Here is an 18,058-nt window from a genome sequence, read left to right as displayed (position 1 = left end):
CACTTGTTTCAGGAAAATAAAAAGGTATATGTTGAAAGAGGAAGGATTTAATGTTTTTCCTGGGGTTGGCTAAAGGGATAAGAAGATGAGCCTTTTGTTACCTATCATGATATCTTTAGTTCTACCATTTGAGTGAGATAGTATCCCAGACTGTTTTATTTGCCCTTTATTGAATTGAGGGTATTCGGTTTGTTAAGAGATGGTCTAATTCAAGGAGTCCTTTAAACTGAACAATCTTTCTTTTCCTCTGTATTAATGTGGTTTGGATCTTTCTTCTTCACTTGTTAACAGTTTACAAATTACTTGCTGTTTACACATTCTTACTTACTAATCTCATTTGATTACTGGGGTGGTAAAAGTTACTTTTTAAACAGAAGGTTCTTTCAAACAATGATGCAGTATGGCGTATATGAGTTTGATGAACCCAAATGTGGAAAAGCATGGAGTGTTAGAAGAGCCGTAGATTCTTTGTTCTAGATTGTTATAAACCATCCCAATTCAGAGGAGGAGTCCTTGGCTTCCCAGGTACCTGTGATAACGTGGTTTACAGATCCTTGCGTGAGCTGTGCACTGGGAGTTGTCTCAGCTTCCTTTTATCACAGCACAAGGTATGGTGCCTGATCTCAAAGGTGCTGGGTGTACTCCTATGCTAGACCTCTACCGGGTGTGTGGGGGGACAGTTCCCCCCACCTAGTAATTCCTGTGTTTCCTTCATGATCCCCCTCAAACCCCATGTTCTCCATCAGGACTTCAGTCACCCCAACATGTGGAGATTTCTTCTCTGAGTTCCTATATTACTCCCCCATTCCATTCATTGGCTATGTGTCATTTACTGCCTTAATGGTAATTTATTTTTATGTGCATGCCCTTTCTGCCCTCCTAGTGAGCAAACACTTTAAGGGCAGGAACTATGTCTTACTTGCCCAACACTTACTGCTGAGAAAAATAAATGTGTTAACGATTACCGGAAGACACAAGAAAGGCAAAAGGACATTAGCATTTTGCATAGGAGTCCTTCAGGGGGGAAGTAGACTGATTGGCAGCACAGATTGGAACCATGATCATCTTGCCCATAGGGGAATGTGCTGGTTGGTTAGGTAGTATCGCTTTGTTAGCACAGACAGTCCTCACATTGAAGCTGGCTGCTTGCTTTCCAGGATAAAGGGATATAAACTGAGTTCAATCTAATTTTCTGTAGAAACGATGTCTTAAAAGGGAACTAATGTTCCCACCCAAGGGCCTGGAATGTTCAGGCTTTCTCTAGAGGAAATTTTAACCAATACTTGATTTTATCAACTTTGGATTAAATACTTGTATATAACGTAAAGCGAGTGTATGTATTGAAAGTATGCATGTATGTGCATATGTGTGTGTCCCCGCATTATACAGGGTAAATAGAGTAAGCTATTGTATGTTTTCAGGTTTAACTGAGTTTATTTTCAAATACAAAGCTGTAAGAAATGTATGAAAAGGACTGGAGGTTCTTGAAGAACTAACCAGAGGAGAGGTGCGCCTCTAATGCTCTTTGCAGGAACTGCCAGGGCCTTAGGCCAGGCGAGACTTGCAGTTTGGGTGGAGACTCCTGGAAGTTCTTGCACACATTAGCAAGGGTCAAAAGGGTCTAACTGGTCAAGGATGAATCAATGAAACACCGTTGCAAATCAACTTGCAGTTAGCCTGGAATTGCCCATAATGTAACCAACGATCAATGGGTGAAGTGGGCATTTTTGAGGAACTCAAAGCCATGTATATCAGTTGTGCTCATCACAAAGTTTATTTTGAATTCCAGCCAACCAGCTTTCTCCATTTGGGAACAAGCCATTAAATAAATTCATAAGGTGGGTCTCCCCTGGTGCCTTACACTTCCCTTGATGGCACAGAAATGTGATCAGGGCTGATTGCCTGGGAAATGTTCTGCCTGAAACCAGTGCCTGGGGATGTGTCATTCTAGTGAAAACCCAGCAGAGAGACAAATTAATTTTCTCCTGTGACACCTCTGTTTCCTCTCTGTGACATTCCAGCTTTCCTTGCTTTCCACTAAGCATCCAGTCCTGGTTGGGTGTCGGGAACCCAAGGTGACTGTGGCAGCATTTCTGCCCTTCGGGTGCTCTCAGTCTAGCTGGCCGTGGAGGGACAAGCCACTCAGGGCATCTGGTTTGACAGTAAACCTCTGGAGAGTACCATGGAAATGTGGAATGGGGAACCTCTGACTCAGCCCGGGGTGGTGTCTGGGGAAAGCTACGAAGAGCAGGTGACAAATGAGCTGAACTTGAGAGAATAAGGAGAAGGTAACCACACAGTAAAGGTGACAGAGGCAAGAAGGTGAGCAAAGTGTAGGTGTCACTTCCACTTGCTTCCTTCCTTCCTCCCTTTGGCCTGCTCTCTCTTAATTACCGAGGGGTTCCGATACTCAATACCTGGCAAGTCCAGTTACAATCAGAGGTTGCCTTTTGTGCTGAATCAGAACATCAGAGACCTCCCAGCCACACAGACTGACCTTGGCTGAGAACTTTTCTCCCTGGGAGCTGCATAAGGTACTTCTGGACATCCTTGGCTCCAGGGACATTCTTTCCCCTAAGACGTTATCGCCTTCGGTCAGATTTCAGTAAAGCTGTTGCAGAACCGAGAATCTCTTTAAGTGACTTGGGTCTAGGGCTTAACTCAAAGAGCAAGCTTTTTTCTCCCATTGCCTGGTTCTCAGAGGATAATAGCTTCATGGCAGCTCCACGTGTGTCTCACAGTGGCTGTCTTTCCTTCCATCATTACCTTGTACACATATTCTATTTATGTCCTCCAGCCTTACTTTGCTGTATACATAAGCCACCCATTTCCTCATATTTCTCCCATCAAACAGATTTGCCCAATGCAAACTAGAAATATGTTTCCAAATTTGTTCTTTTCTTGAGTAGAAACCTGACCAATAATGGTTTTCATAAGCTCCTATTAGGAGCTAATCCAATCCCATTAATGGGCAGATGAAGAAATTGGTAGAGGAGAAACAGAAAGACCCTTTAAAAAGCATAGTCTAGGGTCTGGACTTGAATAGAGATCCCTTCATTTAAGAAGCTTTTATTAAGTACCTACTGTGTGTGGGGTGCTTGGCTAAACACTGGGTATCTCAAGTTGGATAAGATACAAAAGGGGTCTTCCTGAGGATGTCAGCCTAGCAGGGCAGCCAAATGCATGAAGAATTAGGACCAAGTGTAATAAATGGTGTGTGTGTGTATGCACATGTGGGTACTCAACAGCAAATAAAACACCCTACTGGATGTGTGTATGCATTGTCTTAGGAAGCACAGCAGAGGAAATAACCAACACTCTTCTCTCTGGGCAGTCAGAACTAACATTTTCTGTGTTGGACACACCATGCATTATCTAATTAGATTCTTACAAAAATTTTGTCTGGTCAGTATCATCATGCTCATGCCATAGCTTAGAAAATGGTAGGAGGCCTAAGAAGGTGAATGGATTTGCCCATGGTCCACTCAGTATCAGCCTGATCTCCAGCCTATGCTCTTTTTACGATAATAGGGATGGCTTAAGTGGGTTTCATCCCAAGGGCAAATTCCATCTGATTGCTAGACGCTGCTTGGAGCTGTGCTATGAAGGATTCAAGGCCATATGTGGATTCAGACACAGGTAGTGTGGTGGATTAATAATGGCAGCCAGCATGGGTGGCTGGGGGGTGGGGGTCATAGCTTTTGTGTCAAGACATAGTAGTTCCTAAACTATAGCATGCTCTTGCTGCTCTAGGTCCAACTTTCTCTAAGCCAGTCCTGCTCCTTCTAATTCCTGTTCCCTTCTTTGAGCTCTGAATCGTGTTTTGTGCCATCTGGGTGGCCAGAATCTTGTCTTCTATTCAAGCCAACTTTCCTGTGCAGTGTCCCATATTATAGCCTTTTTGAAAATTTTCAACCCCATCGAATATATCCCTTTCCCATCCCCTGAGAACCCTGCTCTGCACCAGTGACCGTTTATGTGATAAAATATTATATTCCTATAGCTTACTGTGTTTACATTTTCAGGTAGGGTGCAGCAGAAGCCTTCCTAATCCAAAAGAGTGACTCCAGCAAGAATTTCAAATCCTTGGACTAGTTGGGATCTGTCTTTAAAATTTTACCCAAGGGTGCCTGGGTGGCTCAGTGGGTTAAAGCCTCTACCTTCGGCTCAGGTCATAATTTCAGGGACCTGGGATTGAGCCCTGCATCTGGCTTTCTGCTCAGCAGGGAACTTGCTTCCCATTCTCGCTGCCTGCCTCTGCCTACATGTGATTTCTCTCTCTGTCAAATAAATAAATAAAATTAAAAAAAATTTTACCCAACAAAGACCTGTTACTTTGCCAATACACGCAGCTGACCTCACACCTTTTCTTAGATGCTGGAGAACCCTTGTTGTAATAGTCAGTGAGGTACTGAGGTATTATTGGTCCATACATATTATGCTTAAAGAGGAATCTGGAGGTGGAGATGGTGTTCTCTTCCTTATTCGGTTTATGATTTCCAGCTGTTGCCCGGAGTTAAACACTAGAATTAGGTCTAGGCTGTGGTTCTAGCTGCTTATATGCCTCTCCTTTAAATTTTATCTCGTAACCCTTTGGCACTGAGATTTTCAATTTCCCAGAGCTGGCCGCAAACTTAAAACAAGTGTCTAAAACCAGTTGTTAGAGTCAAAAGACCCGACAGAAGTGACAATAGTGTTAAATGAATCATTTGTGGAATGCTTAACTGCTCATCTTCTATTTGAAGTGTCTCGGCGTTTTCTTGCTTTCTGTAGTAAAAATAAGTTAGGTTTACTAGAAGTATATATTTTCATTCCTTTCTCATATGTGACAGTCTATTTTCTGAATTATTGGATTTCTGAAACACTGTGGGTAAACGAATACGAATTTAAATGCAAACCACATCTGGAAGTGTTATTTTGAAATTATTGAACAAATTCTTCACTATCCTGAAAGCATTTCCACTTAAATATTCTGTAAGTGTGTGGCTTGTGCATTATAACACTTCTGATCATGGACAGCTTTTTACTTTAAAATTTTATTTGAAATTAAGTTTCTTTTTAAATAAGAAGGGAGCTTCCCTTGGATGAGGTTGACAACCAAATTTATGTAGAGTTGTAATTTTCTATTTTAGTAAATCAGACGGTCCTGCGGCTTACTAGGTTAGCATTATTGCCTGTGCCCTGCCACTCTTTCCTGGACTGAAAACAAAGAATAACAGAGTGAACATATTTAAAATATATCCCCTGTTTGATGAAATGAGTAGTCTGTGTGCCAGAGTGTGACTATTCTGTGTAAGTGATTGCTTTTATTGTTACAGATGTTTTATTTGTGGGGCACTCACATGTCAGGATTTTTTTTTAATTGCATGTGTGAATTTTAAACTGGTGAAAATATGGGTACAAGTCGGACTAGTGGAACAGAAAAAAAAGTATGAGTTTTGAAGAACAGGTTTCATGTACCTTGAGGTCTTCAACTTCAACTTCAACTTCTGCCCGTCCCCAAGAATTCTGAACTATCTTAATTACATTCCAGGGAGAGGCCCTTCTTCCAGAGGGGCTGCTATTCTTCTTTCTGATTTCCTATATATCATGGAAGTGAAGTATTAACAAGAGGATTTTTTTTTAGATATTTTGAAATCTGCCAAATAAGAGAAGAGGGCTGTTACAGATTTTCTAACATGATATTGATTAGGGACTTGGAAAGATCTTTGATTTCATTTGTCACCAATATTTTCATTTGTAATTCTGTCTTCTGAAGTGTTAGACATTCCTTAATTTGATATTTCTGATTACCTTAAATTACAGTCATTAAATATCATTTCAGCACTGTAATTGCATATTCTAGTATATGATTCACTGTGCTTTAAAAATTAACATTGAACTCATGGTACTGGCTTTTGAGCCTAGCACTGAAACTAGTTTATTTAATTACCAGAGGAAAGCTCATTTATAGTGTAATTGGACAATTAGTGAGTCTCTTAAACAGGTATTGAAGGAACATAGTGCCTCATTAGAAGAAAACCTTATTGCTTCTTGTCAATGTAACTGACCTGTCACTTGGCAATAGAAGAAAATTAGATTTGTTATCCAAATGTAGTCATCATGGGAATATTTACTCTCAGTAGCTGGCGCAGGGCGGGTGATGGCTTAGTAAGTACTTAGTAAGGACAAATGGCCGAAGCGCCCGCCTACTGCTGATGACTCCCAAGTCAACATTTCGGTTTGGAGCTGTCAGAATGCAGAATGCCTTCTACACATCTCTGCCTTGAGGAGCCACAAGTGCTCCACTTACCTACCTGATGCCTAAAACTGAACACTGTCTCCTTCTAAATTGTCCCTCTTCTGCCTCTCTGCTTGGTCATCAGAACCACGTGCAGCCCAGTCACTCTCCCTCAGTCCCCACAGCCAGTTCTTTCAAGTCCTTCCATCTCTTCCTCCTCACCATCTGCTTGTAACCGTCCGCTTCTGTCCATCCCCTCCAGCACTGCTCTTGCTATCCTTGTCATTCTCACCAGAATTTTAGCCCATCTTCACGTGAGTCTCCCTGTCTAGGCTGGTGGTTCTCACGCTCTGCTATACGAAAGCCTTCCCTAGGGTGCTAGCTCAACCTGGAGATGTCCAGATTGTACTCTCATCAGTTTCTCACTCAGCAGGTCTGGGTGGGGCCCAGAAATCTGAATTTTAAAGAGCGCCCCCATCCCCCTCCGCCCCGGGGTTCTGAGGCAGATAGTGTTGAATAAGCAGAATAAGCAGACTTGGAGCTCCCTGACCACTAGTGCATCCTGAGTGCTGAAAGCTTTGCTCTAGAAGACTTACATGTGTTCTGTGGTTTTCAGAGTACAGATCCTTTATGTCTTTACCTCTTCGGCTAGGTTTATTCCTAGGTATCTTACGGTTTTTGGTGCAATTGTAAATGGGATCGATTTCTTGATTTCTCTTTCTTCTGCTTCATTGTTGGTGTATAGAAATGTAGCTGACTTCTGTGCATTGATTTTATATCCTGCAACTTCACTGAATTCCTGTATAATTTCGAGCAATTTTTTGGTGAAGTCGGGTTTGTTTGTTTTTTTGTTTTTGTTTTTGTTTTTTTGTTTTTTGGGTTTTTTTTTAGAGAAAATGAGAAAGAAAGCTTGAGCAAGAGGGAGGAGCAGAGGGAGAGAGGGAGAAGCAGACTGTCTACTGAGCAGAGAGCCTGATATGGGGTTTGATCCCAGGACTCCAAGATCATGACCTGAGCTGGAGGCAGATACTTAAGCAGCTGAGCCACCCAGACACCCCTGTGGAATCTTTTGGAATTTTCTGCAGAGTATCTTATTGTCTGTGAAGAGTAAAAGTTTGACTTCTTTGTCAATTTGGATGCCTTTTATTTCTTTTTACTGAGGCTGGGACTTCCAGGACTATGTTAACAACATTGATGAGAGTGGACATCCCTGCCATGTTCTTGGGAGAAGATATTTACAAATGACATGTCAGACATGTCAGATAAAGAGCTGGTATCCAAAATCTATAAAGAACTTACCAAACTCAACATCCAAAAGCCACAAAATCCAGTCAAGAAATGAGAAGAAGACATGAACAGATATTTTTCCAAAAATGACATACCAATGGCTAACAGACAGATGAAAACAGGCTCCACATCACTCGGCAGCAGGGAAATACAAATCAAAACCACAGTGAGACACCACCTCACACTGGTCAGAATGGCTAAAATTAACAAGTAGGAAACAACAGAGGTTGGCAAGGATGTAGAGAAAAGGGAATCCTCTTACACTGTTGCTGGGAATGCAGGCTGGTGCGGCGAGTCTGGAAAACAGCATGGAGGTTCCTCAAAAAGTTAAAAGTAGAACTACACTATGACCCAGGAATGGCACTACTCAGTATTTATCCAAAAGATACAAACATAGTGATTCAAAGGCACACATGTACCCCAGTGTTTATAGCAGCCATGTGTACAATAGCCAACATCTGGAAAGAGCCCAGATGTCCATTAACAGATGAATGGATAAAGAAGATGTGTGAGAGAGGAAGAGAGAGAGATAGTGGAATCTTACTCAGCCATCAGAAAGAATGAAATCTTGCCATTTGCAATGATGTGGATGGAACTAGAGTGTATCATGCTAAGCAAAATAAGTCAGTCAGAGAAAGTTAAATACCATATGAGTTCACTCATATGTGGAATTTAAGAAACAAGACAGAGGATCATAGGGGAAGGGAAGGAAAAAGAAAATAAGATGAAAACAGAGAGGGAGGCAAACCGTAAGAGACTCTTAACTCTAGAGAACAAACAGTTGCTGGAGGGATATAAGTGGGGGATGGTGTACCTGGGTGAACGGCGGCCAGTGGTGTTCCAAGTGAGCCTCAGTGTTTGTACACGTGTGGAGCGGGGGTTGTGGTGTGAAGGGGAGTGAGGATTCTGCCATCAGGGGCCTTACTCAACCCCTCCTCAGCCCCTGCTCCTTATCTCTCTCCTTACAGAATCCTGGATTTTGAACTTTTAACAAGAGATTTCCTTTGGGAAATGTTTCTCTACTTTTTAAAAAACTGATTTGAAAAATCACTGATCTATAGAAGTGGCTTGTACCTTGTTTTTTTTTTACATCAGGACTCACAAGAAATAGTGTACATTTGATATCATGGCCCAGTACACATACACCTTTTTGTGTGTAACTGAAACAAGTTTTATGAAATGTACTCTTACTATACCTGATGGGCTCTGATGTTTTCTGTTCTGTTCTATTTCATCTTTCAGAAAATTGCTGGTTGCAACCCACTAAATTGATTTCCCAGCTCACTAATGAGTTGCAATTGAGCCTGAAAAACCTCTGGACTAGCCTTTCTCAATGGGATTCTTTGATGAACCATGGAATATAGGAATATTTCTTCATCTTCCTAAGGATGCAGTATGACTCCTACCATTCTAATTGCTTGGAAGAGAAGCTAATTCATTACATACAAGGGGCACCCAAGGGCAAAGGCTATGGGGTCTGATATCTTCACAATAAATCCAACTCTTGAGTGTTGCACGCAGGGCCTTTGCTCAGAGGTACTTGGGTGTGGGTGCGTGTATGGGGGCGAGGGTGCCGTATAAAGGCAACTGGGTCTGCCCCAGGTGGTCTCTCAGACTTCATCATACATCGTCAGTCACCTCTCTGACTTCAAACCATCCTGAATTCTTTGGAATTCCTCCAGTGCCTGATGCTGTGTCTCACCTCTGCACAGCTGGGCTTAACCATCAACACTCTGCTTGCTCAACTGGCTGTCGCTTCACCTGAGAATTTTCTTGACCGTAGTCAAAATTGTCACACGTCGCATCCAGGTTCAGACCAGACGCCATTCACAACGCAGCAGCTGGCGCAGGACCTCGCCCCATGAGGCCTCTTGTGAGAACTCCTTACCTTCCACGGCCTCGTCTCTGCTGAGTGGGGGGCTCCATACTTAGTTCTGAAGATACAGACTGGTGATGAGGCACAGCCCACACGCTGAGGCAGCTTATAACAGGCCTGAGAAAGAGGACAGATGTATTAAAAACTACCTCCAGTTTAGTCCGGTGCCCAAGAGTTTGAGTGGGGGAGTCCAACCTGGGTTCAAATTGTGACTCTTTTTGTCGACTTCTAGACCCAAGACAAATTCTTCAGCTACTTCTACACTTCAAATCACTGTCTGTAAGACCGGGCTAATAGTAGGAGCGGCAGCCTCACTGGGCTGGGAGTTTTAAACACCAGGTGCGTGTAAGGCCCTGAGCACACTGGCTGGCCCAGAGTTCTCCAGAGAGGTGAGAGAGAGAGTAAGCAGGGGACATGCTCAGCGCCACGTGGCTGTTGTAGAGGGAAAGGGCCCCACGAGTTGAGAGGAAGCAATGATCACTGCGGTGGGACAACGGGAGAGGCCCGGGGGAGGAGGCAGAATTTCAGCTAAGCTTGGAAAGAAAAGTAGACCTTAGATTAGGAGGTGGGAAGGCGTTCTTGGCAGGGCAAACCAGAGAGCCGACAGAGGCCCGAAGAGGACGTGCGTGTCTTGCCCATGGTCTAGTTGCGCTGCTGGTATTCGTACATTTATTCATGTATGTGATGTGCTCAAACATTTTTCCAAATGGAAGCTGAAGGTACTGAGCTCTCGAGTTGCTTATTTGCTTATTTTAAAGAATTCTGCCCCCTCTCTCTTTTCCATGACTCTTTGCCAGGTCTCTACAGAGTCTACAATGTTGCTGACAGGGTCAGCTTGAATAAGCCGTTTTGAGTCAGCTTGGAAAAATGGTTCTGTAAGAACTGGCCATGTGTCATTACCAACCAGGGAGCCTTTTCATCCTACAGATTTCTGCATCCCACCGCAGAAGTTCTAACTATTGGGTCTGATGTGGAAACAGGGAATTTGTATAATTTTTTTTTAATATTTTTAATTTATTGGGGCACCTGGGTGGCTCTGTCATGAAGTGTCCATCTTCAGCTCAGGTCATGATCCCAGAATCCTGGGATCGAGCCCCACATGTTGACCTTCTGGAATGGCCTGAGAAAAGTCTATGTGTCTTGTTTCTATCTGATGCCCTTTCAGGCTTTTGAGGCAGTTAGCACATCATGTCTTTCTTAAGCCCTTTCTTCTCCAAGGGGAACATACTTGATTTTTTCCACTGGTTCCCAGATGGGTAACTTGGATCCACTCCTATTTGTGAATGCCTGGTTTAAAAAAAAAAAAAAAAGTGATTAAGACTTGTCATGACCTCTCTTTGAAACCTCTGCTTATTCCCAGCTGGTATGGTCTGAACATCGAGCCTGAATACTCACAAAACATTTCCATTAGTTTTTTCTTCCAAAACTTCTTAGAACTTGATAGGGACTGACTGATCTATATTTCCCAGAATCTATCCTCTGTCCCCTTTGTAAGAAATAGGCCAATTGCCCCTCGGTTTGTTTATGGCATCCCCTGCATTTTCTAAGAATTTCTCTGAGATTACAGATTCCCAAGGCCAAAACCATTCCCAATATGTTCTCCTAAATCTTTTTGGGGGGCTCATATCTAGCTGCCGACCTACAGTAACCTCCCCCCCAAAAGAATGAAGTGTTAGATGAGCCTCACATCTCTGCTGAGATGTGTTTGGTGCAGGAAGTTGGCTGTTGGGTGGAGGAGTCTGGGAGGAGTATCTCTCCCAGGGTTCATGCCCCGTGTGCGGCCGTCACCTCAGACAACATGCCGCAGCTCAGGGTCTCTGGCAGCGGAGGGTGTCTGGGCTCCTCTGTCAAAGAAGATTTGCCTCTGTTGTTCTTGGAAACAGTAGAAAAGAAAGGTCAGCAGATTTTTGTTTCTTCTGACTCCTACGGCTAGCCTATATTTTTGTTGGAATTCTTTCTACCTTCTTTCGTCCCCTCCTTCCCTCCCTTCCTTCCTTCCGGACAGAAAATCTTTATGCTAGCAAACCAAAGCACGATTTAATTGTTATATATGAGCTTAATTGTTATATATGTTGTATAGGAGTATGTCAGATGGGACATACACTAGATGGGACTCTAAGAGCTCTAAGTCCCACTAAGATGGGACTCTAAGCTCTAAGTGGGACTCTAAGAGAAGTGCCCTTCTCCCTCCCCCATCGCTCTCTTTAGTAAACAGACTCTTTGTCCATTGCTGAGCAGGCATGCATGTGGACAGGAGCACAGCCCCTGGTGCCAGGCTGCCTGGGTTCAAATCCTGGCTCTTCCGCTTATCAGCTCTTTGCCTTTGACCATATTACCTCGCTTCTCTGGACTCCCATCTTCCTCAGGTTTAAAAAGAGAGTAGCATTAGTATTTTATTAGGCGGTGTTCATAATATTTCTAGGGCTGACATGAAGATTAAATGGTTAATGCATATAAAATTCTTATAGCAGTGCTTGGCATATATAATCATTGCTCAAGGTAAAGTTTGTCAAGTGTTGATCGAATGAATTATTGTATGTAATGCAATGCAAAGGGAAAATATACATGAATTACTACATTGTGACAAACAAGACATCAGTTTGGAGATTTTATTTAGAGTGTTTAGGTCCCCGGACTAATCTAAACTAGAATTTTATTCTGAGGGGAAAAAAAGCTTTTATGATTTAAAAACAAAATTGATTTAAGAAACAGTTTTCAGGAAAGCAAAGCATATTGGCAATTTACTTTTGTAAATGTGTATGTGTGTATGTGTATGTGCAAAATAGATCAAACAAAATTATAAACGACATATGTATCGTATAAAGAATAGCACTTAAAGGAATTTAAAAAAACTTTAAAAATCCCTATGTAGGGGTGCCTGGGTGGCTCAGTCTTTAAGTGTCTGCCTTCAGCTCAGGTGGTCCCAGGGTCCTGGAATCAAGCCCCACATTGGGCTCCCTGCTCAGCGGGAAGCCTGCTTCTCCCTCTCCCACTCCCCCTGCTTGTGTTCCCTCTCTTGCTGTGTCTCTCTCTGTCAAATGAATAAATAAAATCTTTTTTTTTAAAATGTCTATGTACCTGCCAGGCAGCATAATAGAACATTTGCAATATCTTCAGCATTGCCTATGTGGACCTGCCCTAATGACCACCACCTAATAGAGAAACAACCATATTATAAATTTCTTGTTAATCATCTTGCTTTTCTTTATGGTTTTTACCACATATGGATGTAATGGTAGACATCAAATTGTTTAGATTTACCTGTTTCTTAAAAAGCAATACCACAATTAACATTGAGCTTGACTGTCAGTATATTTGGATTCATTTCCAGTATCTTCTTTTGTTCTTTCTTTGTCCCACTTTTCTATGTTTGACTTACCACCCCTCCTCCTTTTCTTATGTTGAGATCTTGTTTTCCTTCCTTTGGCTCCATCCTTCCCCTTCCATTGGTTTGGAAGTTAAATACTTTATTAAATGTTGACATGCATATTTAACAAAGTATAAAGTTAATCAATATTTTTCCCTCTTTCCCATTAACACAAGGACATGAGAATTCTCCCACTGGGATTTCTTTGGAATTATGCAGTTTCACACAGAAAGGAGTCTTCACATCAAAACTGGCAGCAACAGCTTCTGATGTCTGGTTTGTTTAGTTCTTGCCTTTTGACAACATAGTAACCCTCTCTCGGGAAGAACAGAGAACAAAAGTGTTACTGTTAGGGGAAATACAGACCATTGGAGCTGGAGGGGCCTTCAAGATTACCTAAACTAGTGTTTTCCAAACTTTTTGACAAAGACCAACAGTAAGAAATAATAGTTTACGTCATAACCAATATTCACGTAAACATAGTATGTAAAACTGAAATGAAAGTTGCATGAAACAAAACTTCCCTTGGTCTGTGCAGTATACTCTGAGCGATTCCATTCCATTCTTGCATTTAAAAATCCTCCAACTTAGGGCGCCTGGGTGGCTCATTGGGTTGGGGCCTCTGCCTTCGGCTCGGGTTATGATCCCAGGGTCCTAGGATCGAGCCCCACATCTGGCTCTCTGCTTGGCGGGGAGCCTGCTTCCTCCTCTCTCTCTCTCTGCCTATTTGTTATCTCTGTCAAATAAATAAATAGAATCTTAAAAAATAAAATAAAATAAAAAATAAAAATCCTCCAACTTGTCCAAACCCGTTAAATTGACCACATACCCACTAAGGTGCCCTGGCCCCAAACTGGAAAAACCCAACACGTGCCTAAAGTTCTCAGTTTGTAGTTTAGGAAGCCAAACCCCAGACAGATGACATGGGTGTCCCAGGGTTGTACAGTAAGTGAAGGATAGGACCCAATCTCTGATCTCTTATCTCCAAGTTCTTTATTCACATATGTCAGTCAGAGCAAAAATAACACAGAAAGGAGTGAAAAGGGAACCATTTGTGAGCTGTAATTACTAAATGGGGAATTAAACCCTCCTGATAACTCCTAAACATCTAATTTTGGCCAATGGCTTTGACAAAGCATCTCATGACAGCCACCACTTAGAGAACCCAACTCAGTGTTGGGCACCACTCGCCATGACTTCTGACCTCTCCTAACCACCCACACAGTCGGGATTGTTATCCTTATTTTATAAATGAGGGAATAGGAGGCCGCTGGGGTGGCTTGGTTGAGCTTCTGACTTTGGCTCAGATCCTGATCGCAGGGTCCTGGGATGGAGCCCCGTGTCTGGCTCCCTGCTCAGCAGGGAATCTGCTTCCCCCTCCCCCTCTGCTCCTCCCTCACTCATGCTCAAGCTCTCTTTCTTTCTCTCTCTCAAGCGAGTAAATAAAATCTATAAAACAATAAAAAACGAGAGAACGTGTGGTCAGAAAAATACAGTGATTTGCCTCATTTGTGCACTCATAAAGTGAGGAGCTGGGCACACCTGTCTGACCCCGAGGCCCACGACATTTTATGGCCTCACACAGCCGTTTTATGGCTCTTGACTTATTAGTGTATCTCTCAGAACGAAGATAAAGCGACAAGAGGAAGACTGTGCAGGACTAATTCTAACCAGTCAGGATAAGTAGTTGGTGATGTGATTTATAGACTTGCTTGTTTATTCTGTCTCCCCGTTAGCACTTTAGCTCCTGGAGTGTATAGTCGTTGTCTCTTTTACTGTCTAGTGCAGGTTCTGACACACTGTAAGCTCACAGGGAATGTTTGTGGAATGGATAACCAGGGGCATTTAGAAGTGATAAGGACTTTGGGGGAGGAAACCATATCACAGTACCAAGACAGGTGACATACGTAGTGGCCGAGAGCACAGCCTACGGAGAAAGACTGCTGACATTCAAAATCAGATATCCTTTCCAAGCTGTCTGATGGTGAGCAAGTTACTTAACTTTCGTTGCACCTCCCTTTTCCTGGGGATGATAACAAGGCCCGCCTCACAGTGTGGTTCTACCAGTTAATAAAGGAAGGCATTTACACCAGCGCCCAGCTCATAGTAGGCATTGTGTAGAGTTGAGCTCTCGCTGATACCCAAGGTGATGGCGACAAAGCAGGGGAGTAATTGAACCTCGGGCTTCTATTTTAAGGAGAACGTGTCCGAAGCTTTAGTGGTTAGCCAAGTATGATCAGATGTCTGGGGACTCAGAAGACACTGCCCTCCATGAACAGTTGGTGCTAAAATTGTGCTAAATCAATCAATCTGCTACAAGCACATCTCTACCTCATCATGAAACAGAGAGATTTATTTCTGACAACAACCAACGAGAACAAAAAACTGAACCCAGAGCAGAGAATTAAACAGATGGCCCATGAATCTGTCAAAAAGAATACGGTGCTTACTCAGCACCAGCACAGATTTATAAAGAAGAGCATTCGAGAGCAGGGGACTTAGGAAGAGACGAGGAGAATGCCACAGTGTGGTGTGTCTTCTTGTCAGGAGAGCATTCAGAACATCTGAGTTAGAGAACAGTGGAGCATTACACTAGAGTAATGTTAGAGAACAGGAGCATATACTCCTGGCATCGGGCCTTGGTTTTCTCATCCACAAAGCAGGGATGATGACCACAGCAGCCTCCTAGTGTGCTTTGGAGAGCTGATGGAGAAAAGGTCTGTGGAGTGCTTAGTAAGCGGGAGGTAACTGTGACCCCCTCGGGACAAGCCCTGGGTAAGCAGCTAAGGAGTTGAAATAGAACGTGGCGGACAGTCAAGGGGGTGCCTGGCTGTTGGTGTCTAATAAGCCCAGGTCTCCAGCCCTCAGAGGAAGGGTGGAAGTTTGCTTTGCATTTGTCAAAACAGATCCTTAAGGTCCCTTGGTGCCACTGACTGAAAGCTGGGCCAGAAGAAACCTCAGTAAGCAGCCCGCTTCCTTTTGTCTCCCCGCAGGGGCCTTTGTCGTGTGCTGGACCCCAGGCCTGGTGGTTCTGCTGCTTGATGGCCTGAACTGCACGCAGTGTGGTGTGCAGCACGTCAAAAGGTGGTTCCTGCTGCTGGCGCTGCTGAACTCCGTCATGAACCCCATCATCTACTCCTACAAGGACGAGGACATGTACAGCACCATGAAGAAGATGATCTGCTGCTTCTCTCAGGAGAGGAACCTGGACAGACGTCCCTCCCGCCTCCCCTCCACCATCCTCAGCAGGAGCGACACGGGCAGCCAGTATAAGGAAGACAGTAGCAGCCAAGGCACGGTTTGCAACAAGAACAATTCCTAAGCTGTGGGTGTCCCCATGCCCACAAGGGCCTCCTCTGGGAGAGGAGCTGTGAAGAATGGCTGCCTGTCTCTAACAACACCCACCCACCTACAGTGTTATTTCAGGTCTCAACCACTGGTGGATTTTTTTGAAAAATTATTTTACATAGTTTCAAAGCATGGGCAGCAAAGAGGGGACACGATGCACTTGGAGAAAATGCACAAAAGAGGGAAGACAGTGCAGTGGAACCCTCAGTGATGTCCTTGGAACCGCTCAGAGCACCATTCCGGGCCCTGCCGCCATCTTGTAGCCATTCTCTTTGTGTTTTAAAAGGATGTTGTTGATAGAGGGCTTAAGCCAAGATAAATAATAATGTTACTTGAGCCACTTGATGTAGCTGCTTGGAAAGCCTATGTAGTTCTTTCTGCATGCATTTAAAATTTTGAAAACGCTTCATCTGTGATATTTGTTTCCTCAAAGAAACCATGGCCCATAGCTCGGTGTTCAGTAGGGATCTCAGAGTCACAAATCAGTAAGGGCTCCAGATTAGACTTGATTTTTAACTAAAAGAACATTCCGAGGAAGAAGATTTAGTTACTAACAAAAAAAGGTAAATGTTAGAAATTTTTCTTGAAGCAGGAAAAAAGGCCTTGATGTGGTCATCTAAGTGTGCATGGGTGTGTGTGCACACACTTGTATGTTTAAACATTTCTAATTTGTATTTAAAGACCTCAAGGACAGTAATGGTGAAAGAAAGTCACTGGCCATTGAGACTGTTCAGTCTAGGACTATAGCTGTAAAAATGACCTTTGTGTTCTAAAAGAAAAGAGAAAGAGGTGATTCATTGGCAAATAGACATGCAGACATACAGCAGGGTGAAAGGTGATATTGATAAATGGGCTGAATTCCATTCATATAGAATAAAATATGAAGTTGACTTAAGCCTTTATCTTCGTTACCTTTAAACCACTGATGGCTTGTCAGACTTAGTATGTGGAATAATTTTCTTGTTTCATATTTTGCCCACACTTACCAACATATATTTCTGGTATTTATCTTACTTATGAACTGGATTTTGATCTGTGCTCAATTTTAAAATTTTCTCCTTCAAAGAACTAAGTAAGCAACATGAAAAGCTAGTCAGTTAAAAAAAAAAAAAGTGTCATACACATAGGCTACTGACCAAAGTTTTTTATATACAGAATTTAGAATATATTCAGATTTTAAAATAAGAATAACTTCAAGGCAGTTATAGTATTTATGTAGTTTGCAAAAGAAGTTTACATTTTTTTTTGCTATTGTGATGTAACATTTACGTGCAAGAACTACTTGGAATAAAAGGATTTGAGAAGTTGAGCTTTTTCGATGTAATAGCCTAAAATAGAGAGTATTATGATTTGAAGGTGTAGATTTCACAAACTCCATGTAGTAAGTGGGTCTATCTGAAGCTTATATCAAAGCTACCGATATAATAAAATAAAATAAAATAATTCGTTCTCTCTTGTTGAGGCGCATTATTGCTTTGGGTATTTTCTAAGTAAAAATACAGTCTGTGGTGACTATAACACACATTTCTATTGCAGAAGAAAAATCAGATTTGCCCTGAAGTACATACCCTCAGTGTTTTGTGGAAGCATTTTGAATCTACAGCTGACCAAAGGGTGGAGGATTGAAATTGAATTCCAGTCCCTGAATAGCTACTAAGGGATCTTTAAAGGTTTTATATTGAAGAAAGCACCATTTTTAGGACTCTGCAGCAGAATGTCATATTCAGAATAGTGTCTGGAGGAGATCCAAGTGTGGAAATTTGTGATGGAAATATATAGCCTTTGTTTTTATGTGCACACACATACCTCCGAGATGGTGCAAGAGTCGAGAAGTTGTGTGCCTTTGGAAATGACAAGTGGCAACAAAGCTCACCCAGAGCGTGGCGAGCCCATCTCTTAGTTGGAGAAAAAAAATGAAGAAAGAACATATTTCCTCAAATCCTGGGACCCCACGCTTACC

The 18,058-nt window shown here is 42.7% G+C and overlaps 1 protein-coding gene across 2 annotated transcripts in view; it reads left to right on the top strand.

The window, feature by feature from the left end:
* Positions 1-17,541, top strand: part of LPAR3 (lysophosphatidic acid receptor 3) — a 95,090-nt gene extending 77,549 nt beyond the window's left edge. For both annotated transcript variants that reach the window (XM_045064792.1, XM_004752682.3), the window contains one exon: positions 15,744-17,541. In XM_045064792.1, coding sequence (XP_044920727.1) covers positions 15,744-16,072 — 329 coding nt within the window. In that variant the 3' untranslated portion in view covers positions 16,073-17,541. The remainder of the gene's footprint in view (positions 1-15,743) is intronic.
* Positions 17,542-18,058: the final 517 nt, after the last annotated feature.

Source organism: Mustela putorius, unplaced genomic scaffold (assembly GCF_011764305.1).
Source record: "Mustela putorius furo isolate JIRA1106 unplaced genomic scaffold, ASM1176430v1.1 tig00003853_pilon_pilon_pilon, whole genome shotgun sequence".
In the NCBI taxonomy this organism is placed as follows: domain Eukaryota; kingdom Metazoa; phylum Chordata; class Mammalia; order Carnivora; family Mustelidae; genus Mustela; species Mustela putorius.
This window is presented reverse-complemented; position numbering and strand designations above follow the sequence as displayed.